The 24,243-nt window shown below is 46.0% G+C and overlaps 1 protein-coding gene across 1 annotated transcript in view; it reads left to right on the forward strand.

Moving 5' to 3' along the window:
• ncor1 (nuclear receptor corepressor 1) overlaps positions 1-24,243 on the forward strand; it is a 99,618-nt gene that overhangs the window by 66,469 nt on the left and 8,906 nt on the right. The window contains 23 exon segments of the mRNA XM_029627674.2: positions 1,531-1,614; positions 4,663-4,799; positions 5,161-5,251; positions 6,950-7,424; positions 7,676-7,922; positions 8,516-8,720; positions 9,518-9,679; positions 10,731-10,897; positions 11,388-11,505; positions 11,758-11,844; positions 12,623-12,681; positions 12,930-13,095; positions 13,410-13,529; positions 13,651-13,734; positions 13,881-14,137; positions 14,268-14,604; positions 14,853-15,077; positions 15,496-15,702; positions 16,205-16,354; positions 18,095-18,301; positions 18,527-18,665; positions 20,507-20,967; positions 21,231-21,380. Of these exon segments, the coding sequence (XP_029483534.2) occupies positions 1,531-1,614; positions 4,663-4,799; positions 5,161-5,251; positions 6,950-7,424; positions 7,676-7,922; positions 8,516-8,720; positions 9,518-9,679; positions 10,731-10,897; positions 11,388-11,505; positions 11,758-11,844; positions 12,623-12,681; positions 12,930-13,095; positions 13,410-13,529; positions 13,651-13,734; positions 13,881-14,137; positions 14,268-14,604; positions 14,853-15,077; positions 15,496-15,702; positions 16,205-16,354; positions 18,095-18,301; positions 18,527-18,665; positions 20,507-20,967; positions 21,231-21,380 (4,335 nt within the window).

A 24,243-nucleotide genomic window follows, 5' to 3' on the forward strand; every position in this document is an offset into this window, starting at 1 on the left:
AGACTCCCCAGCCCGTAACGATTACAAGCATGCCCATTACACGATGCAGCCGCCACTATGCTTGAACATTATGGAGAGTGGTACCCAGTAATGTGTTGTAACATTTGGGGCAAATCCAAAAAGACTGTATTCAGGACTAAAAGGCCCCATTTTTTTTTGCTGTATTACTTTAGTGCCGTATTGCAAACAGGATGCATGTTTAGGAATATTTGTTCTGTCCAGGATTCCTTTTTTTCACCCTGTCAATTAGGTTAGTATTGTGGAGTAACTACAATGTTGTTGATCCATCCTCAGAGTTTAATGGCTGTGATAGGAGAAAACTAACTGTTTTAATGTCACCGTTGGCCTCGTGATATCCCTGAGCGGTTTCCTTCCTCTCCGGCAACTGAGTTAGGAAGGACGCCTGTATCTTTGTAGTGACTGGGTGTATTGATACACCATCCAAAGTGTAATTAAACATTTCACCATTCTCAAAGGGATATTCATAGTCTGCTTTTGAATTTTTACCCTTCTATCAAATAGATGCCCTTTGCGAGGAATTGGAAAACCTCCCTGGTCTTTGGTTGAATCTGTGTTTGAAATTCACTGCTCGACTGAGGGGCCTTAAAGAATTGTATGTGTGGGGTACAGAGACGAGGTAGTCATTCAGAAATCATGTTAAACACTTATTGCACACAGTGAGTCCACTTTTTTTAGGCTTGCCATGACAAAGGGGATGAATACTTATTGACTCAAGACATTTCAGCTTTTCATTTTTTTATTAATTTGTAAAAATGTGTAAAAACATAATTCTACTTTGACATTATGTGGTATTGTATGTAGGCCAGTGACGCAAAATCTCAATTTAATCAATTTTAAATGCAAGCTGTAACGCAACAAACACAACAGAATGTGGAAAAAGTTTACGCAATCTCTATGGGTCCCATGGAGTAGTGGGCCAGGGTTCACTCTCCCTCTCAGCCCCAGCTTCCATCAGCCCATCCTCCCTTATTCAGTGTGTTGTTCTGTGAATTTGGCTGTGGGTGAAGGGGAGGTAGGGGTCAGTGTGGACAGGCTGATACTGAGGGAGACGTGTGTTTGTGGTTAATAGATAAGTGGCAGTGAGAGGAGTGGTTACTTAGTCAGTCTGTCTGTCTCTGTTGTCGGGATGTTCTCTCCGTCTGTCTGTTTGTCTTTGTCCAAGGCCGTTTCCCAAAGAGGTTGGAGGGTGGGAGGTGCGTCTCTCTACTTCTCCGCTGTCTGGAGCCAGATCAGCTGACACGGGGCCCTCCCCTTGTGAGGGAAAGAGGGAGGGACAGGAGGAGGGGGTCGTTCTAGTTGTGAGGGAGATCGCGAAAGAGCAAGAGAACACGAGAAAGGGAGAGGGAAAGAGAGAGTGTGAGGTGCAGGCCTCAGCAGCGAGCCTCTGAATGTAAACAGATTATTTGATTAGCAGCAGTGAGCAGGAGACTGCTGAGAAGTGGACCGAGCTACACTGTACTATCTCTGTGGGCTAATATGGAGCTTTCTGTTCTCTCTCTGTGACTTTAGCACTAGGAACTGCTGCCGCCGCGAACATTGAAACCGGTGAGACTTCTCGCTGGACCGAGGAGGAGATGGAGGTTGCCAAAAAAGGTAGCGTTTCGTTTTTATTTCTTAATTTACCGTTTTTCTCCTTCCCTTGCACTCTTTCACTCTCAACCCTCTCTCTCTCGTTTGATCTCTCTCTCTCTCTCCTTTGATCTCTCTCTTTTATTTATATATATATATATATAATTTGCTCCCATACAAGCTCTCACTCTCAGACACTCCCCTGGCTGGTGGAGACTTTAAGGGGGAAGCAGGACGCAGTGGTTTGAGCAAGGATATTTTTTCTGATATCTAACTGCAGTGCTCTGTGACAGAGCGTGACAGTTTGGGCTTCTTCTAAAGATCATATTATTCACAAAAACAGTCAGGCTTCTGGATCAGGACTTATTTTGAAGTTGCTCTACATTGAAGCCCTTTTTTAATCTAAAACAACTCTTTTTGAGATTTGAGTGCTTCATTTCATGCAGTTACTGAATGCGTCCACAGCGTTTCAGCTTTTGCCAGTTGCGTCACACACTCGTCCATGCGTGATTGACCCATAACCCCAACCCCCATCGGCAATAGCTACCTCCCAGCCAGGCCAGTACTCTAGCTTTCTCAGTGTAGTCTGTGGTGGAGAGAGAGAGACTTAAGTCTTCTGTATGGTTCGGCTGGCGCTTAGCCGAATGAGTATGCTCACATACTCCCTTAACCCCCTACAGTTGATTTCCGTGGCCCCAAAGACATCTAATGAGCATTTTAAAAAAAATACATAAAAATCCATACATTTTAAGCTAGAGATCTTTTTTTTTGCATCGGATGCATCTCAATCCACTGCATCTGTCGATGTCGCACTTCCGCATCTGCGGATGAAAGGTGGCAGAGCTGGAGCAGTGTTTGTCAGACCATGAGACATCCCGAAAATTGTTCTTCTCACTAAATCGTCTGAACGGTTTTGCCTACAAATATGGATGGATGTGAGACTCATGATAGTGTTCTCCATTTTGCTCTATAACCTCAACAAGCGCCTTCTGAAGCCGGTACAGCTAATCTGCCATCTTCTGTCTGTAGTGTCCAAACAGTTTGGCCCACACAGTAATATGACGCCCCTGTGGAAAGGTGAAAGGACGCCCACAAGCCTCTTCTGAAGGTCCCCAGGTACCAGTTTTAAAAAATGAATGGAGGAATAATAATGGAGATGGTTTAGTGCCAAAAATAAGGGGTTAAATACATGTATAAAAAAAAATATTTAAAAAATAATTTAAAATCTCTGATCTTTCTTATATCGTTCAGATACAGGACAGGCACTTCTGTTGTTCCATGTGGTGAATCTGTTGTTCAATGTGTTTGTCAAATTCAATGTTTCATCAAATAATAACTTTTCTATACTTCAAGGGGTCTTAAAATTCAATAAAATCGCTTAAATGATCCTTGGTGACCTTCTTAAAAGAATTCCATATGCTAGCTTAGGTTAAAAGACCTTCGCTTGAAGAACTTGAAAAAAACGGCAATAGTACCCTTCTTCAGACACTGTAGCCAATATACACTTCCTCAACATAGTCTGAATTAATCTAGGATGACTCAAGAAATATGTCGTTAAGTTTGTCATTTTTTGCCAAGGAGCTGTTAGTCGAGCAATTTTACATCTAAGATGTTTGGGGAAGTATTTCTCAAGTTATTTTATTTTAAATTTTTTGCATGAAAACGATTAGTCTCTCGTTCAATGACAAACACTAATCCGTACTGTTGACTAATCACCGAAGGGTTGTAGACTTTGGCTACCGAACTTAGGCTTGCCTTGAGAAAAGATTTTGTGTGCATAAACAGTCAGAAAAACCCTTGCCAAATATGAAAAGGAACAAAAACGTCTCAAAATGTTGTCATAGTATATGCACAAACTGTTCCGGATGGGAAGCATGGGACCGAGGGGGAGCTCTTAAAAGCTGACGTATATTTGTTAGGAGCACTTTTATTAATTGGGCTGCCTGACGGAGACATGGTGTACATGACGTCTTTAGATTCTGGCACGGTGTTCTGCTTCTTTTTTTTTCATTTTCAGCTTTGTATATGTTGAGTTTACTGCTGGATGGGTCATAGAGGGGCCTTCCCCCTCTTATTCTTAACTTGTTTTCTTCAATGTTTTTTCCGCTACATCTTCATGTAAGCTGTTACAGGGTTTGGACATGTGAGGAGGGGGTTGGCTGATTTGGTCTTGGTGTTGTACTGCTGTTGTGGTGGTAGGCCACTTGATGAGTACTAGGGATCAATCCAACTGCAACAAGTCACATTTGTGAACAACACAACTTAAGTTTTTTGAAAGACACTTTCTACGATGACTACTGTAAAACTAAGTAAGGGATGTGAACAGGTGTGTTTTAGGGTGGATGGATGATGCCAATGTTGCATACATGTATTATAGGTGTATTATACAGTATATTTTCTCAATGGGCTAGTGTCGTTTTTTTTTTATTCCTGAGGGGACTGTGAGGAACTATTACTAAATATCAAACCAGATCATGAGACTGTTTTACAGTCAAAGAGCCTGAAGTACTCCTCACCCGATACTTCGACATGGAAGTCTCTATACAAGTGACTCCAAACGTTTCAATAAATGTTCTGTCAAGAGTGTCCTCGGTCTCCTCATTCACTTAGATGGTATTGTAATTTGCCTTTGTCCTCTACTGGGCTCCAGTCTGAGGTGATTTGTCAAAGTGCCCGTGTCCTTTAGCTCAACAGTGCAGTGGAGAAAGAGGGAGGGAGGGAGAAGAGACACCCGAATGTCAAAGGTAATCCGCTGTCGTTCTTCCAGTCCAATGCACCTCTCTGAAAGCGCAGTCTGTCTGTCTGTCTTAAACAGTTTATTAAGACTTCATCAAAGCTGATTGTTTGATTAGATTAGTGCTGGTCAAGGTATGGCAAAATTCCAGGCCATGGCAGCAAGGATCATTGGGGTGACTGTACAACTGGGCGTGTGAACAAGAGAGATCAGTAGTTAATGGTTTTACCAGGTGAGGCGGTGTCACTCAGTAGTAGGTTAATGTTCAATGATTAGGCTAAATCTGGGTCAGTTATAGGTTCAGATCCCAACCCAGTCTCTTTTCTCTCCTCTGCCAGGCCTTGTGGAGCATGGGCGTAACTGGCCAGCCATTGCCAAGATGGTGGGCACCAAGAGCGAGGCTCAGTGCAAGAACTTCTACTTCAACTACAAGAGACGGCACAACCTGGACAACCTGCTCCAGCAACACAAGCAGGTACGGCAATACTCAACACAATTAAATATCAGGGTTGTTTTTAAACTATTTGCAATGGCAAGCAAAAATAAGCATATCTTGTCGTCAGGACAAGTCCAGGGAATCCCTCCCCTTTTCTGTAAATCTTCTTCAGTTTAGTGCCTAATGAATACACCCGTGTTCAGGTACAATATGAAGTGGTTTGGTTTCTGTAATCTCTATATCAGAACATGTATGTCTGTCACCATCTTTAATCTAAAAATGTATGTCTGTCACTATCTTTAATCTATAAATGTTAAACTATGTTTAATTAATTTTCTGTATTACAAACTAACTGTGAAGTGAATGTACTCTGTTGTATAACGCTTGTGTGTTTCTTCAGGACATCCGGCGGGCGCGGGGTGATCGGGACCCGTCTCAGAGCGAGAGCATGGCCTCAGCTGACGACGATGAAAACCCAGAGGATAGTGACGGTCAGTCAGAGAGATGACACACACATTGACACACACACACCAGAATAACATACACAACAGAGTCACTCACACCATCCTTCTCTGTTTATCCAAACTCACAAACACGTGAATCCTCGCATTCAGACACAGATACACTGTCTGCACAACACAAATATACACACAATCATAGCTAAGAATTAGTTTTGATTTACATTTGATCTGAGAGAATGTTCAATTCAGTAGTGAATGTGAATGAGAGAAAGAGCAAGGGAAATAGAGATGGAGTTAGAGAAGCGTCTCTCTATGGAAGAGTGTAGAGATCTGTAACAGTGAGTCCACTTCAGGAAGAGCCTCTTGAACTTTCTGTCTTGTGAGAATTACGTTTTAAGTTAATGGCAAAGGAGCCCCAGTATTTTCTCGCTACTGTCTGTAGTTTTAATGAGAGAGAAAAAGGGATCAAAAGGAGGAGGGAGAAAAGCGAGACATAAAAGATGTGAACTAATTCTGACTGCTGGGCCTGGGTTATGTAACTGTTCTTTGGCTTTAAAGAGTCAAGAAAGTGTGTTGCTCCACTCTTTTGATCTGCAGGGCCTCCCACTCTCTCTCTTCATATCCCCTCTCCCTGCACCCCATCTCTCCACAACTCTCTGCTCTCTTTCCAACACCCTTTCTCACTTTCTCCCTCTCCTCTGCCTCTCTTCACTTCCTCTCTCTCTCCACGCCAATCTCTCACTCACTCTCTCCACTCCTAAAAGTCCTAAAGTGCCCTTGTATCGGCTGCCGTAACAGGGCAGAAAGAGCCTGTTTTGAATATTCACATTTATTGTCCTGCCAATTATGGTGATAGTTTAATGAGTGTGAGTCCAGATTAACTGTGGTGGGACCTTTCTATTTCGTCCTGGCTGTAAATGTGCTCATGACTTCCATTGTTTAGGAGAGCCTTCTCTCCCCGGGTTTATCACAGACCTATCACTCACTGACTGTAGCTCTTAGCCATCTCTCTCTCGCCCCCTCTTTCTGCTCCCTTCTTTCCCTAACCCTCATCCTCTCCCTCTTTCTCTCGTTTGGAGTGGAGCCCATATCCCTCCAGGTTTTGTCTGTGATAAAGCAAAGTGGTTTAATTGAGCTTAGCCCCTCACCTGACAGGGAGGTAGGAGAGGCTTTCCCTACCCTTGCAGTCTCTCTCTCTCTCTCTGCCCCTCCGGGGGATGACCAACTATGCAACATGCTCCAAGGCAGGTGGTGTAGGGCTGGGGTGGGCAGGTGGTGGAGGTGGAGGAAGGGTTGCTTGTTGGCTGGTTGGTTGGTGTGTGTGTGTGGGGGTGTTGCTATCTGTTATGTTTAGTCGTGTCACTGAGTCACTGGATGTCATAATGCTTGGGTCATGTCAGTTTGAGAGATTGCCTTATCTGGTTCCAGTCTACCAGATAGTTGTAAAGTTCTGTCTACGCTACAGGAGGTCACTATATTATGTGTTGTTGTTCCTGAAGCTCTCATTGTCTCCCAAGGAAACCCAAACTGTCCTCAAGGCCTTGGTTAGTTGGTGTAACTGCCTGCAGATTGGAGAGGGTTACTTGGTTGGGCATAGCCAGGAATGCTGGGGGAAGGGGACTGAAGCTTTGTCTTTTGTCACCTGACACCCGTGTCAGAGATTTATCTTGGCATTGACACATGTAAAAAAATAAATTTAAAAAACATATTTTTTTTTTATTCATACAGGTGGAGAGAACAGCTCAGACACGGAGAGTGCCCCTTCCCCGTCCCAGGCAGACCCCTCCAAGGTCGGAGGAGAGTCCCAGAGGGGAGACATTGCTGGAGGGTCAGAGAGCCAGCGGTCTGATCAGGACCAGGCCAGCGATAGAAAGGGCCAGGATCCGTCCTACGGGGAGCTGAGGGTCAAGCTGGAGAAGAGCCCGGAGGGAGAGGCCAGAGACCCTGACTCTCAGGAGGATCAGGACAGGGAGAGGGCCCGGGCGGCCTATGAGGGCCAGGTGCACCCCAAGTGTGAGCCCCAGGAGGTGGACATGAAGCCAGGGGGTACTGAGGTACAGGTGAAGGTGGAGCCTGACTCGGCTAAGGAGAAGGGGGACAATGGGGAGAGAGAGGAGCAGAGAGAGAGGCACCACTCAGACAATGACTCCAGCGCCACCTGCAGTGCAGATGAGGATGTGGACGCTGAGCCCGAGAGACAGAGGTGGGTCAGGGTGGTCATCATGGGGATTAAGGACTCTTGTTTCAGACTTTAAAAACAAAGCTATTTGGATGAAATATTAAGGTTGTAAATGGTTGATATTATTAGTGGTATTTGAATCCCTTCATACAGGACTCCTTTATCCTAACTCCTGTAATCATTACCTCAACTCTTTCTGATCCGTGTGTCTCACCATCTCTCTCTTCTCTGGTCTCCCCCTTTCTCCTGTTTCCCCCTCTCTCCTGTGTCCTCAGGATTTTTTCTAGTATGGACAAGCCTTCGCTGCTCAGCCCTCCCGGCTCAGTGCTGATGTCCACGGCCAAGCAGGCCCACCTCAACATGCAGCAGTTCCAGCAGGGTGCCGCTGCCATCCCGCCCATGGTCAGTCACTATAGCAACCCACACTTTTCTATGATCAGATATGCCCATTCGGAGAGGCAGGCATACGGAGGCAGGCAACAGGGTGAAAGCATGTCTTGTTTAGACCAACCTACCCGTCAAGTGAGTCCATCATCCCCCGCACTTTTCCAACCAACCTGTAAATCAATCAATTCAATTCATGGATTCTTCTTTTTCCATTGAAATGTTAAATCAATCAGTTGATCAATGTGTTTGCAGGGATCTAAATCAATGAACTTGGGCCCATCTGTTGTCTACCGGTAGTCCAATCATGCTAATGTGCTGACACTGTCAAATTGTTTTCTGATGTCCCTTTCTTTCCCTCTAATTGCTTCTTCTATGGTGCTTCTGTCTCTCTATTTCTTATGGGATGAAGTCAGACAAACTGGATCGCCTGTTTAAGCAATGGGGCAGAGATATGCGTGCAAACACAAAAGCAATCCAATCTAACAACTGTTTGTCATTTTTTACATTTTATTCAACTAATAATGTACTTTACCCTTTCTCCGGGCTTGGTTTAAAGGCAGGTGTTAGTACTATTCTTCTCATTCTGAAGTCCAATCAACATCTACTTCTAGATTGTAGATAGAAGGACTTCAGGGTTAGAGGACAATGCTTCAGCTGCTCACTTGTACAGAGCTTGTCCCCCTCCAGTCTTCCTCACAGGGGTGTTTCTCCTCACCCTCCTCCTGTAGGTGGGTCCTTTCAGCACTGGCGGGATGCCCATGGGAGCCCCCCTCAGTGGCTTTGCCATGTTCCAGCACCAGATCAAGGCGGTGCACGAGTCGGCCCACGCGGAGGATAAACAGAGACAGGACCAGGCCGACCCCGAGCACAGCAGACAACCTCCCAACTGCCCGCGCTTCACTACCCACAGCCCCACTTTACTGGACAGGGAGGGTAAGAGAGAGGACACACACGCATACACACTGGTATCCCCCCTCCAAGCCCCTACCTACCTGAGCCTCTCAACCAACAGCAGCCTATTTATAGCCTATGCATTTTTCAGTCCCATTCGCTTTCGTTCAGCGTCAAAAAAGGAATGAGGAGAGCGAGCCGGTTCAGACTGCTGAACCAGAACAAGAACAAGATGTTAGCTGACCCCATTTTACACGTAATGCGAACATGAAAGCTAAAAGCTCTGATAGGGAAAGCTTGTTTTTCCTGAAATGCCTCTGGGAGAAGAGAGGGATTCTGTGGTCGACTTTTGAAGGAGCATGACTTGAGCGTGTCAGAGCAGGACAGTTAGTTCCCCCAGGCAGGCAGACAGACAGAGAAGTGGGTCCTATTTGTAAGGGTAGAAGAGTCATTCAGCCACAAAGGACACAATTGGCTTACCCTGTTTCAGAGTCTGAATGGTATATTTTGTGTGAAGGGGGGGAAGTGCGTGATTAGACACCCAAAGCTTTTATCACCTTTTTTAAGAGCTAAAAAGGTTTTTGGGTAGTCCCGCAATGCGATATTTGAAGATGCTTGGAAATCGCAGTTCGTGTTAGAGCAGTAAGGCAGGCTGATGGGCTTTTTTTGTTTGGGAAATCTGTCAATCTGTGCCAAGACCCTATTATTTTGTTGATTGAAATGTATAATAAAATCGTCTCTGGTTGTGTTTCATCTTCTGATTGTTCATCTATTTGTGTGCGGCATTTATCTTGTGGCTGTGTTTTCATTCATATGTCTCTGTTCTGTGTTGTGTTCAGGTAAGCCCTTCCCCTACATGCCTTATGATATGAAGATTGCTCTGGAGCAGGAGGCCCAGTCTGGTCGGCCTGGATCTCCCTACAGGCTCTCTCCCAGGGACATGAGCAAGGCCTCTCCTCAGCCCAACGACCCCAACGCCTCCCGCTACAGCGTGCCTCCAGGTAACCGCCCTCTGCTCTGTCCTCCCCCATGTGGCCTCAGCTCTACTGTTTAGCTAGCCTGTTCCCATACTGTTTGTGCTGTTGCCAACTCTTTTTCCATTGGCTAAAGCTCTTACAGTACAGTTGGCCTTATTTTTTCCACCCCCCCACCCCCTTCTCTTTACCGATTCTCTGTGAGTAGATTAATCTGTACTGTAACTGGCCTTAAAATACTATCTGTCCCTATCATGAATGCATGTTAATATTACTTACACACACACACACACACACAGAGCCTGGCTGCAGTAAGGCTTTAACAGTATTCCGTCATGGACTAGCTTGTTTCCTTATCTCTGTGTGAGCTGCCAGGATGCTGACGTCTGTGCCTGCTGTAGGTACTCTCCCGGATAAAATTTAAATGTTTGATTTTGTAAAGTGCAGGGGCACTGAGGGCGGGCAGACTGTCGGGAGGAAGGGAGCGGGGTTGTTTCCTCAAGGCAGGTCACTCCCGGTCACCGTGACTCACTAACAGGGTAGAACTCAGACGAGCCAGATCTCGCTCCCTGAGGCTGTTCCCACAGATGTACAGACAGAAGGCAGGGAGGTTACATCAGGTTTAGGTCGGCTTCAGACTTTTAACTCTAGCTACCAGACTCACTGTACTGTGTTTACTTCACTGTTTACTTCAGTCTGGGGAATCTGCCTCAATGTTATCACCATGCACTCATAGATGGAAGATAGGCTGCTGGTGGAGCCTGTTAGTAAGAGTAGTGAATGATGCATTGGCTGAGAATGAGAAACAATTTAGCCTGAATTTAGTTGCAATAATGTACAGTGACTGATCTGTGGAAATGGCAGGAAATGGTACAATCATTTTTCTATGAGAATATCCATAATAGGCATAAATATATTTTCTGTTAAATGCTTTAACTTTTCAGTGCCTCTGGATTTTCTTTTCCTGACACACTTTTTGTGTTTTCCCTTCTTCACCGTATCCTAGACAAGGTTCATGCTAAATAATCATATGATTGATGGTGTCACTCCCTAACTTCTATTGTTTTTCCTCTCCTAGTGCTCCAGCCAGCTCCCAACCAGGTGGTCCAGAGTCTGCCTGATGGAGTCCGTGTGACTTTCTCCAGACACAGCCGACCCGCCAACATTCCATCTCCTCCTCCACTCATTCCAACCTCCAAACCCACAGACAAGCCTTCCTTTATCCAGGGCGGCTCCATCTCCCAGGTAATACCCATATCCCTCAGGTGAGGGTTCAGATCCAGCCAGCCCCCTGGTTAGGCCCACACAGGTGGTGGGCACCCAGAGCAGGTGTGGCTAAAGTGTTTTGTATGTTCTATTTGGTTAAATAATAAAACATTTTATTTTCTCTCTTTCTCATCAGTATACTCTAACAGTATTTGTTGTGATAATTATTTAATAAGAAATCTATAAGGCTATTTGCCTTTGTAGCAGACAGTACTCTGTATTTAGTAACGTTTACTAGCCAATATGCCAAAGAGCAAACTTTAGTACACATCCGTTGGCTCCACCTTTATTTGTGTACATTGCACTTTCCCTGTATTTCTCTGCTGTATAATTCTGCGAAAGTTAAGGTTTTCAGAAATCCTGGTTGATGGACTCCCAGAATCAGGAGAGAACAAGCAGGGAGGGAATCCTCCAACTGGAATTTTGCAACCCTGACCTGATTCTGACCTGTCTGTTCCTGCCATTTCAGGGAACTCCTGGTACGTACCTGACATCCCATGCTGTCTACGGTGGCCCAGAGGTTGCAAAGAGCTCAGTGGGCTCCATATCCCTGGGCTTGCCCAGGCAGCAGGACCCCACCAAACCTGGTAAGACAAGCCAGTCTGGATGACACACGCACCCCGATCTGCATTCCATTGTCCAAACTAGCATACTACATTTATTCATACTAAGTGGTGTGCAAGTGTGGATACTGTCCATCATCTAATGTCCTCTCTCTGCTATTAGATTGGCATGAGAGAGAGACAAGCATATTGTCAACGTTTGAGCACATTCAGACCTGATGTCACAGTCCCACTTCACTTGCCTTCCCTGTTCGTTCCCTCCCTCCCTCTCCCCAGTGTCCTACATTAAGCAGGAGGAGTGTTCTCCGCGTGGCCAGTCGGAGGGCCTCCTTTCCCAGATGCAGTATGAGGGGGTAGTCAGAGGTGTGTGTGTCTATTTGTCCATCTCACAAAAGTGTCTGCCTGTCATCCTGCCTGTCCTTGCCTCCCAAGTGTTTCTCCTTTCACACTCTCACCAAAACAGTGCTGTTACCCGCAGTGAATACCCAGAAACCGCACCTGTGTTCAAATCATATTTTAAATCTTTCAAATACTCGATGTTTGCCTGCCTAGAGTGCCAGATGGGTGGGGGTTGCATTTCTGGGACTAAAGACTTGACATACTATTTGAACCCAGGTTTGCAAGATTGATAGAAAATAGCTTTATCGCAGGCGATCGAGAAGAGTGAAGTGGAGGAGTCTGGCCTCCACCCTCCTTCCCTCCCTCCTGCCCTCTGTTTGCACAGACTTGACAGAATGTGGCATGCTGGTGAGGGAGGGAGATGGAGAGAGACCTCACGAGCCCCAGTTCAAAAAGCACCTCCTTTCACTAGAAGTCCTCCTCACACCTTCTCCAACTGACCTCTGGGGTGACATTGGGGTGTGGAAACCTCGGTCTCCCTCTTTCAGGCTGCAGCCCATTGCTCTACTATTCTCCCCACCAAGATTTAAAAGCAATGTATTAGTGCAGCCAGAGTGTACCATCTTACACCAATTACTTTAAATCCTTGAGATGAAGTCAACGAGTGCAAACTTCCGGGAGAATGAGGGGAAATCGGAGTTAGGCTTCAATGATTCTGACCAGGAATATAATGCCAACAACTGTACAACCCTCATCTATATCCACACATACTACCAACCTCTGTCTGTTGTCTTCCTTCTAGGAGGCCCAATGGATGGGGGTATCAGCAGAGGCAACCCAGCCAGAGGATCAATCACACAGGTATTACAGTTACAATAACATTGCTAAGCCATTATGTGTATCCAAGCACCACGCTGTCTATGGACATCTAATATCACAGGTTTTCTTATGATGTATGCTGTGAATTAGTCTAATATTTTTGGAGCCGATTTTAAAATAAACATTATTATGAAAAAGTTGAGTTGTTCCTGGTTTCTGACCTTTAATTTGACCCATTTCTCTCTGTCCATCTTTACTTTTCTCTCTCTACCTCTCTTCTGTGTGACCAGGGCACGCCAGCCCTGTCTGGGTCTAGCACTGCGGCTGACCTGCTGAAGGGCACCAACACCAAGCTGGCCACAGAGGAACTGAGCAACCCAGAGAAGGCCCGGGAACATCTGGCCAAGGGACACGTCATCTACGAGGGCAAGAGTGGACACATCCTATCCTACGATGGTAATACGAAGCTGTGTTAGTGGTCACTCCACGACTTGATCTTCTTGTAAATCTGATATTTTTCAGTGTAGAGTGTTACTTATGGGACTTCAGATTTATACTACAGTATAGTAGTTTCTGGAAATGTGCTGCATTGCATTGTGTATGATCCTATTACTTATCCTGGGCATTAGTTTACCCAGGGAGTTAGTCAATTGGGACAATGAAAATGGTACCCGTGTGCACCTGAAGTCAGGCATTTATTGGTAGCAAAAATTAGGTCTGTATATCTAAATCGGCCTAAATTAACATATATTGTGTTCCTGTCTCCGTAGCCATTAAGAACCCAAGAGAGGCCACATGTAGCCCCAGGTCAGGCCATGAGCTCAAACGCTCCCATGATATGATGGAGGCCGCCAGAGGCCACCCCGGGAGAGAAGGAGCCCCCTTCGAGGGTAAGGCGTGTGTGTGTGTGCGCACGTCTGTAAGAGAGTGGGTTTTTGTCTTCTACCCTAATCTCTGTGCATATATTCAGGCCACTAGGTGATAGTGACTGACTTTGTGTGTGTGTGTCAGGGTTGATAATCCGAGCCCTGCCCAGAGAAAGTCCCCATGGGGAGTCCAAGGAGAGGCCCATGATGACTGGATCCATCATGCAAGGTAATTAAGTTATTAGGTGACATCATCGCAGCGCCTACGTAAATAATTAAATTGAAAACCACAAATTAAACGCAGCAAATTTGATTTTTACTTTTTAGGTAACTCAAGTTTTAAAATGTATTTGTATTTTTCTCTTCCCACTCCAGGTACACCCAGAACCTCTGCAGAGGCCTATGAGGAGAGCATGAAGTACGGCAAGCAGATAAAGAGGGAGAGTCCACCCATCCGCTCCTTTGAGGGGGGGATAGGTAAGGGTAAGCCCTATGAGGGGGTGAACACCATTAAGGAGATGGGTCGCTCCATCCATGAGATCCCCCGCCAGGAGCAGCCTGGACAGGACCCCCGCAAGACCCCCGACATGGCTGCCAACAGCCGAGCCGCCATGGAGGGCTCCATATCCCAGGTAAGTGTGTGTGTGTTTGTGTTCTGCAGCTGTGTGTGTGCGTGCGTGTGTGTGCCAGTGATTGAGTGAGTGCTGTCTGTTCGTTCGTTGTCACCAACAGACAATCCAATCCCTCCTCTCCCTCTACCAGGGCCATCCTCTGAGCCAGTCGGCCATCAAGCACAACGTCAAGTCCCTAATCACCAGTCCCAGTAGGCTGCCCCATGGCCCCACCATGCCCCAGCTGGAGGCCATGGAGCGGGCCAAGTACGAGGAGAGCAAGGCGACGGCGGAGCAGCAGCAGCGAGCGCGCCACACCTCTGTGGTCAACTCGGCCACCTCCGTGCTGCGCTCCACCCACCAGGAGCAAGGCAAGTCCCAGCTCAGCCCTGGCATGTACCAAGACGCAGATGCCCGCAGGACCCCGGTCAACTACAGCACCAGCTCCATGTCCAGAGGCTCGCCCATGTTGGGCCGAGGACAGGAGGGTATGTCTTGTCTGACCTTCTCTCTCAAAGTATTCACTTTCAATTCATAGATCTTCTGTCAGGTGTATTTGCACGAGGCCATTTCATTGTACAGCAATCACTTCACAAGCAATGATGTGTGGCTTTATCAGTACAATTTGAAAACATTGCAAGTGTTGAACACATTTTTGTTAATCCTTATGTTTACTTTATTGATTTTTGTTTTGATGAAAGCCATTTGTGTTATTGTCATTTCTCTCCCTATCCAGGCACTGGGAAGCCTACGTCCCACGATAGGAAGAGTACCATGACCCCCAATCAGAGGGACAGTGTTCCAGCCAAGTCCCCTGTGTCAGGGGGAGATCCCAACCACCCTATGGCCTCCCACAGCCCCTTTGACCCCCACCACCGCCCCATGGCCCCCGGAGAGCCTCGCTTCCACCTGCCTCCACACCTAGACCCTACCCTCTTCCACCGGGCCGTCCTGGACCCTGGTAGGACACACAACACACCCTGTTACCCTGACCCACCAAGCATGGGTTCAAATAGTCTTTTTATTTTATTTGTGAGCCTGGCGCAATGGAACCAATGGAATAGTCCCAAAAGTGCAAACCCTGCCCATTTGGCACTCTATGCAGGCTCAGTCAAATGCTCAATGTATTCAGGGGAAGAAATGATATTATATGAACCTGAGCCAACCTCTATGAACAACACAATAATAGACCTAAATCGTGGAATGATAGACTGGGTGAACTGGGGTAGCTTTGTCATTTTTCATTCATAGGCACTGAGTGTCCTGTCCAGTCTCAGGTTGAATCCATTGACGTCAGTAGAGTAATCACCATCTGTTCGCCTGCTGTTCATATTTTTGGTCTCTATCTGCACCTCTCCTTTCCCCTCCTCCCCATGCAGCTGCATACATGTTCCCGAGGCAGCCGTCCCCGACGGGCTACCACAACACCTACCAGCTGTACACCATGGAGAACACAAGGCAGACCATCCTCAATGATTATATCACCTCACAGCAGATGCAGGTTATACCACGGCCCGATGTTGCCAGGGGCCTGTCGCCACGGGAACAGCAACAGATTGCCATCTCTTATCCTCCCGGAGCGCGAGGTACTGGACTCGACTGCTGTCTGTCTGTTTGTGTGTCCTTCTCTCACCTGAGGGAGGTAGGGAGAGATGTGGGGTGATGGGTAGAACGCAGTCTGTGTTCTTGTGAATTAGTGGCTACCTTTTCCAGACGCCCAGAAGCAAATGACCCTGACAAATTGCCTCATATTGATTTAGAGTTTTCTTTTAGTTTATTATCGCTGATTTGTTGACGTATATTTTGGGCCTGCAGCTAATACTCCATTTTATAAATTGGGTATTGACAAACATTCAATTCAGACTTTCGTTTAATCAGTGATTGCCTCTTACAAGGTGACCACTCCACGCACCTTTTTGAAAATTAAGCAGCCCTATTACAAAAATATGTTTTTGAGCACTGTTCAGAGAAAGGTGGCTGGTAAAACCAAGGCTACTGTACACAGTGTTCATTCATACCTCTTCAAATTGATCCTATGGATTTGGTTCGTGTTGCTCACCATTGGCCCTTTGCTTCTGTCTGTAAAAGGGATTATTGATCTAGCCCAGATGCCTCCAACTATCCTGTTGCCTCACCCTGGGGGAACAGGTACTCCCACTATGGACCGCATCACCTACATCCCCGGAGCTCAACCCCCTTTCCCTCCTAGGCCTTTCAACCCAGCCTCCATATCTCCAGGTGAGGACCCCCCTGCCCCTACACCAACCTGACCCTCCTGTTCTCTTACCCCCCTCTTGTTCCTTTATTCCCCCCTCCTACCCTCAACCCCCTGAAGCACTCTGCCCTGCTGCACTCCCCTGAGCTCTGAGAATCTGAATTGACCTGAACACACCTATGGACCAGATCTAAATAAACACCTACTGCAATAACCTCTCTACAATAAACACCTACTGCAGTAACCTCTCTACAGTAAACACCTACTGCAGTAACCTCTCTACAATAAACACCTACTGCAGTAACCTCTACAATAAACACCTACTGCAGTAACCTCTACAATAAACACCTACTGCAGTAACCTCTCTACAGTAAACACCTACTGCAGTAACCTCTCTACAGTAAACACCTACTGCAGTAACCTCTCTACAATAAACACCTACTGCAGTAACCTCTACAATAAACACCTACTGCAGTAACCTCTACAATAAACACCTACTGCAGTAACCTCTCTACAATAAACACCTACTGCAGTAACCTCTCTACAATAAACACCTACTGCAGTAACCTCTCTACAGTAAACACCTACTGCAGTAACCTCTCTACAATAAACACCTACTGCAGTAACCTCTCTACAGTAAACACCTACTGCAGTAACCTCTCTACAATAAACACCTACTGCAGTAACCTCTCTACAATAAACACCTACTGCAATAACCTCTCTACAATAAACACCTACTGCAGTAACCTCTCTACAGTAAACATCTACTGCAGTAACCTCTCTCCAATAAACACATACTGCAGTAACCTCTCTACAATAAACACCTACTGCAGTAACCTCTCTACAATAAACACCTACTGCAGTAACCTCTCTACAATAAACACATACTGCAGTAACCTCTCTACAATAAACACCTACTGCAGTAACCTCTCTACAATAAACACCTACTGCAATAACCTCTCTACAATAAACACCTACTGCAGTAACCTCTCTACAATAAACAACTACTGCAGTAACCTCTCTACAGTAAACACCTACTGCAGTAACCTCTCTACAGTAAACACCTACTGCAGTAACCTCTCTACAGTAACCACCTACTGCAGTAACCTCTCTACAGTAAACACCTACTGCAATAACCTCTCTACAATAAACACCTACTGCAGTAACCTCTCTACAGTAAACATCTACTGCAGTAACCTCTCTACAATAAACACCTACTGCAGTAACCTCTACAATAAACATCTACTGCAGTAACCTCTCTACAATAAACACCTACTGCAGTAACCTCTATACAATAAACACCTACTGCAGTAACCTCTCTACAGTAAAACACCTACTGCAGTAACCGCTCTTCAATAAACACCTACTGCAGTAACCTCTCTACAGTAAACACCTACTGCAGTAACCTCTCTACAGTAAACACCTACTGCAGTAACCTCTTTACAGTAAACACCTACTGCAGTAACCTCTCTACCCAAAATCAGATGTTCAGTTTACCTCATTAATTGGGAAATGTAACAAAAAAGTAAATGCCAAAATGAGTAGAAAGCTCCATTTGAGATGGTACCCAGAACATCTCTGCTGCCTATCCTGATCAACATCCGGGCAGGACACTCCTCTCTGTGTCATCAGGCATTCACAACAGCACTGTGTGCTTAAGGCGGCCCAACCGTCCTTCTACCCCTCAGCGACTGTACCCTAAGTAGAGACGGTGTGTAAACCTACTGTGTGTGTGTGTGTTGTCTGTTTCTTTGTGTCCACAGGCCACCAAGCCCACCTCGCAGCTACAGCAGCTGCCTGTCAGGAGCGAGAACGGGAGAGGGAGCGCGAAAGAGAAAGGGAGCATCGAGAGAAAGAAAGGGAAAAGGAGCGAGAAAGGGAGAACAGGGAGAGGGAAAGGGAGGAGTACAGACAACGAGAGCGTGAGCGAGTGGTGGCTGCAGCGGTTGCCAATGACTACATGCGTGGAGGTGAACCTCAATGCCATTTATATTGTACAGTGTCATCAACAATACAGTGCCAACTAGTTCATAGCAGTTTGTTTTGATTGAACCTGGCTGAACAAATTCTCTCACAGAGTTAAGGGATTTTTAATGTAGCATGTTTTTTGGGACAGCGTTGAAAAAGCCATTATAAGCTTCCAACTTTGAATTGCTCTTTTCTGTTATGGAAGTCAGCTCTTGTTTTTCCCCCAGGTCCAGGGCAGCCAGATAGACCAGGAAGCCGTGGTTACCTGCGTAGCCCCTCCCCATCTATGAGGTCACAGGAAGCCCAGCAGCAGCGACCCAGCATCTTCCAAGGAACCAACAGCAAGGGCGTCATCACCCCTCTCATGTGAGTCTAAGCCTGCTCTGCTCTGGCCTTGTAAGCCCTCACCCCATGTACACTCAGAGTGTGTGTGTGATGGAAAAGCGCTTTCAGTGTTAACCAGATGTAAAGTGCTGTATGTAGAAAAAGTATTGAGCTCATATTTTTTTAAATAATATAATCTTTGAGAACTAACAATCACCAAAATAAAAGCTAGACAGGGAGATTTTTAAATTTCATAAACAATACATTTAGCAGTGTTGATTTTATTATTATGTTTAAGCAAAATAACACAGCATTAGCCGTGGAAAGTATAGAATATCAAAAAATGTGCATTAAAACTGCATCATTTTCAATCGGCTCCATGGATAAATGTGTAGAATTGCAGGTAATTGGCTTAAATATGCCAAAATAATTTCTACACTGCCAAGATGAGGGCCTCTAAAATGTTTTCTAAAATCTAGACGGGTTGATCGCGCGCCATGCCCACCACCTATGCCCATTTTCGTTCCATATAAAAACCTGTACGTGTTCTGTTAATCCATTCTTATATGTGCACCCTTTCTACTGACTCTGAAAAACACCAAAAGAAAGATGCCCAGGGTCCTTGCTCATCTGCGTGAAAGTGCTTTAGGCATGCTGCAAGGAGGCATGAGAACTGCAGATGTGGACAGAGAAATAAATTGCAATATCCGTACTGTGAGACGCCTAAGACAGCACTACAGGGAGACCGGACGGACAGCTGATCAGCCTCGCAGTGGCAGACCACGTGTAACAACACCTGCACAGGATCGGTACATCTGAACATCACACCTGCGGGACAGGTACAGGATGGCAACAACAACTGCCCGAGTTACACCAGGAACGCACAATCCCTCCATCAGTGCTCAGACTGTCCGCAAAAGCCTGAGAGAGGCTGGACTGAAGGCTTGCAGGCTTGTTGTAAGGCAGGTCCTCACCAGACATCACCGGCAACAACGTCGCCTATGGGCACAAATCCACCGTTGCTGGACCAGACAGGACTGGCAAAAAGTGCTCTTCACTGACGAGTCGCGGTTTTGTCTCACCAGGGGTGATGGTCAGATTCGTGTTTATCGTCGAAGGAATGAGCATTACACTGAGGCCTGTATTCTGGAGATGGATCGATTTGGAGGCAGAGGGTCCGTCATGGTCTGGGGCAGTGTGTCACAGCATCATCGGACTGAGCTTGTTGTCATCGCAGGCAGTCTCAACGCTGTGCGTTACATAGAAGACATCCTCCTCCCTCATGTGGTACCCTTCCTGCAGGCTCATCCTGACATGACCCTCCAGCATGACAATGCCACCAGCCATACTGCTTGTTCTGTGCGTGATTTCCTGCAAGACAGCAATGTCCGTGTTCTGCCATGGTCAGCGAAGAGCCCGGATCTCAATCCAAATTGAGTACGTCTGGGACCTGTTGAATCGGAGGGTGAGGGCTAGGGCCATTCCCCCCCAGAAATGTCCGGGAACTTGCAGGTGCTTTGGTGGAAGAGTGGGGTAACATCTCACAGCAAGAACTGGCAAATCTGGTGCAGTCCATGAGGAGGAGATGCACTGCAGTACCTAATGCAGCTGGTGGCCACACCAGATACTGACTGTTACTTTTGATACTGACTGTTACCCCCCCCCCCCCCCCTTTGTTCAGGGACACATTTATTCAATTTCTGTTAGTCACATGTCTGTGGAACTTGTTCAGTTTGTCTGTTGTTGAATCTTATGTTCATACAAATATTTACACATGTTAAGTTTGGTGAAAAAAAACGCAGTTGACAGTGAGAGGACGTTTTTTTTTGTTGCTGAGTTTATATATACATCATATTAACCTTCAACCTCTCTGCCACCTCCAGGCCATCAGCAGCAGCCCAGGCAGGAGCCCGTTACAGCACTGCAGCCGATGCCCTTGCTGCCCTGGTGGACGCTGCCGCATCCGCCCCTCAGATGGACGTCAACAAGGGCAAGGACTCCTCCAAGCACGATCGAGACGACGACATGTCTTCATCATCCTCTGCGGCCAGGCGACAGCACGAGCAGCAGCAGCAGGAGGCAGACAGGCGGTCCATGCAGTCTCCCTACATGTCTCTTCCAGGGGGGAAACCCCACCCAGGATATGCTGAGGGGTCTGGTGGTCCCCAGGGGGGCAAGGACAAGGGTCCCCCCACCAAGTCACGCATCGAGGAGGAGTTGAGGACCAGAGGAAAGACCACCATCACGGCCGCCAACTTCATTGACGTCATCATCAAGCGTCAGATCGCCTCGGACAAGGACTCACGGGAGAGAGGCTCCCAGAGCTCCGATTCCTCCAGCAGCTGTGAGTCTTCCACATAGAATAAAATACAACAGGAAACAGTGTAGAACATGGACACTATATATAGAGACAAATAGGATTTGAGCCAGTCCTGTAATACTACTGGCTGGGTGGGTGGACACCTGGATATAGATTTGGTTTGGGTTTGAATTCCCAGCATTTCTAACATGTAAGACTTAATAACATAGCAAATAACAAAAAAAGAGAAAATGATCATATGTCAGTGAGAGGGTTGTTTTCAAGGTGTGTGTGTCCCTCCCCTGTAGTGTCATCCAGTCGGTATGAGGTCCCCAGTGGAGGAGCCATCGAGGTGATCAGCCCAGCCAACTCTCCAGCCCAGGCCCAGCAGGAGAAACAGCAGCAGGATGACAGGGAGAGGGCTGACAGGGACAGGGCTGCACAGGCAGCAACACAAGGTAAGAAGAAAGCGTTATACTGTGAGCCATTCAATAATAGGATGTTTTCTCAGTTCTGGTTTGTAAACAGATTAAACTTGCGGAGTTGAGCGCAGACTATTTAAAAACATTTTTTTTTTTTTAAAAATGTTTTATTTTTTATTTCACCTTTATTTAACCAGGTAGGCTAGTTGAGAACAAGTTCTCATTTGCAACTGCGACCTGGCCAAGATAAAGCATAGCAGTGTGAACAGACAACACAGAGTTACACATGGAGTAAACAATTAACAAGTCAATAACACAGTAGAAAAAAAAGGGGAGTCTATATACAATGTGTGCAAAAGGCATGAGGAGGTAGGCGAATAATTACAATATTGCAGATTAACACTGGAGTGATAAATGATCAGATGATCATGTGCAGGTAGAGATATTGGTGTGCAAAAGAGCAGAAAAGTAAATAAATAAAAACTGTGGGGATGAGGTAGGTGAAAATGGGTGGGCTGTTTACCAATAGATTATGTACAGCTGCAGCGATCGGTTAGCTGCTCAGATAGCAGATGTTTGAAGTTGGTGAGGGAGATAAAAGTCTCCAACTTCAGCGATTTTTGCAATTCGTTCCAGTCACAGGCAGCAGAGTACTGGAACGAAAGGCGGCCGAATGAGGTGTTGGCTTTAGGGATGATCAGTGAGATACACCTGCTGGAGCGCGTGCTACGGATGGGTGTTGCCATCGTGACCAGTGAACTGAGATAAGGCGGAGCTTTACCTAGCATGGCCTTGTAGATGACCTGGAGCCAGTGGTCATGTGAACCTCCAACTCCTTCGAGTCGCTATGCGTCGATACTTCAAAAATGTGCATTCTTAAACCCTTTACCCTGTATACCTATGTTTGTCCCGTTGCGTGCCTTTCTTTGTTTGCTGAAATCCATACTTTTTAATAAAACGTTAATCAAATACAACCACTGACTGTTACCTTGTTGAGGTTCAATTGGCACATTCACGCTGAGTTGCCATCTTAGTGCAACAGCAACGAGGAAACAGTCAGTGGTATGTCTCCCGAGAACGACCCTGACGAGACCAGTGCCAGGAACAGATACGGCTCTTGACCAGCCTGTTTAGTAGGGTAAACCGTAGCAAACGTAGAACAAAAACCTGTCTTCTTATGAGGACAAACATGGGTATACAGTTAGGGTTTACGTACATTTTTGAAGTATCGACGCATAGCGAGTCGGAGATTCATTTAAAAAAACTCTAGTCTGCACTCAACCTACGGAGGCATTGAGCTGCTTGGCAAATATTAAGCCTGCACCTGGACTATTTTTTTTATTTAACCAGGTAGGCCAGTTGAGAACAAGTTCTCATTTACAACTGCGACCTGGCCAAGATAAAGCAAAGCAGTGCGACACAAACAACAACAGAGTTACACATGGAATAAACAAGCGTACAGTCAATAACACAATCGAAAAAAGTCTATATACAGTGTGTGCAAATGGCGTGAAGAGGTAAGGCAATAAATAGGCCATAGTAGCGAAGTAATTACAATTTAGCGAATTAACACTGGAGTGATAGATGTGCAGATGATGATGTGCAAGTAGAAATACTGGTGTGCAAAAGAGCAGAAAAGTAAATAAAACAATATGTGGGTGAGGTAGATAGATAGGATGGGCTATTTACAGATGGGCTGTGTACAGCTGCAGCGATCGGTAAGCTGCTCAGATAGCTGACGCTTAAAGTTAGTGAGGGAGATGTGTCTCCAACATCAGCGATTTTCTTTTTTTGCAATTCATTCCAGTCATTGGCAGCAGAGAACTGGAAGGAAAGGCGGCCAAATAGGTGTTTGCTTTGGGGATGACCAGTGAGATATACCTGCTGGAGCGCGTGCTACGGGTGGGTGTTATGGTGACCAGTGAGCTGAGATAAGGCAGAGCTTTACCTAGTAAAGAATTATAAGTGACCTGGAGCCAGTGGGTCTGGCGACGAATATGTAGTGAGGGCCAGCCGACGAGAGCATACAGGTCGTGGTGGTGGGTGGTATATGAGGCTTTGGTGACAAAACGGATGGCACTGTGATAGAGACTGCATCCAGTTTGCTGAGTAGAGTGTTGGAGGATATTTTGTAAATGACATCACCGAAGTTGAGGATCGGTAGGATAGTCGGTATTACTAGGGTATGTTTGGCAGCGTGAGTGAAGGTTGCTTGTTGCAAAATAGGAAGCCGATTTTAGATTTAATTTTGGATTGGAGATGTTTAAAATGAGTCTGGAAGGAGAGTTTACAGTCTAGCCAGACACATAGGTATTTGTAGTTGCCCACATAGTCTAAGTCAGAACCGTCCAGAGTAGTGATGCTAGTCGGGTGGGCGGGTGCGGGCAGCGATCGGTTGAAAAGCATAGTTTTACTAGCGTTTAAGAGCAGTTGGAGGCCACGGAAGGAGTGTTGTATGGCATTGAAGCTCATTTGGAGGCAGCATTTTCACTTTTGGATGAATAGCGTGCCCAGAGTAAACTACTTCCTACTCAGCCCCAGATGCTAATATATGCATATTAGTATTAGTATTAGAGGTCGACCGATTAATCGGAATGGCCGATTTAATTAGGGCCGATTTCATAACAATCAGAAATCTGTATTTTTGGGGGCCGATAAAATAAAAATAAATGTTTAAAAGTTTACATTTAAAATTTTATTTTTTATATACCTTTATTTATTTATTATTATTATCTTTATACCTTAATTTAACTAGGCAAGTCAGTTAAGAACACATTCTTATTTTCAATTGACGGCCTAGGAACGGTGGGTTAACTGCCTCGTTCAGGGGCAGAACGACAAGATTTTCACCTTGTCAGCTCAGGGATCCAATCTTGCAACCTTACAGTTAACTAGTCCA

This window comes from Oncorhynchus nerka, linkage group LG22 (genome assembly GCF_034236695.1).
Source record: "Oncorhynchus nerka isolate Pitt River linkage group LG22, Oner_Uvic_2.0, whole genome shotgun sequence".
NCBI classification, from domain to species: domain Eukaryota; kingdom Metazoa; phylum Chordata; class Actinopteri; order Salmoniformes; family Salmonidae; genus Oncorhynchus; species Oncorhynchus nerka.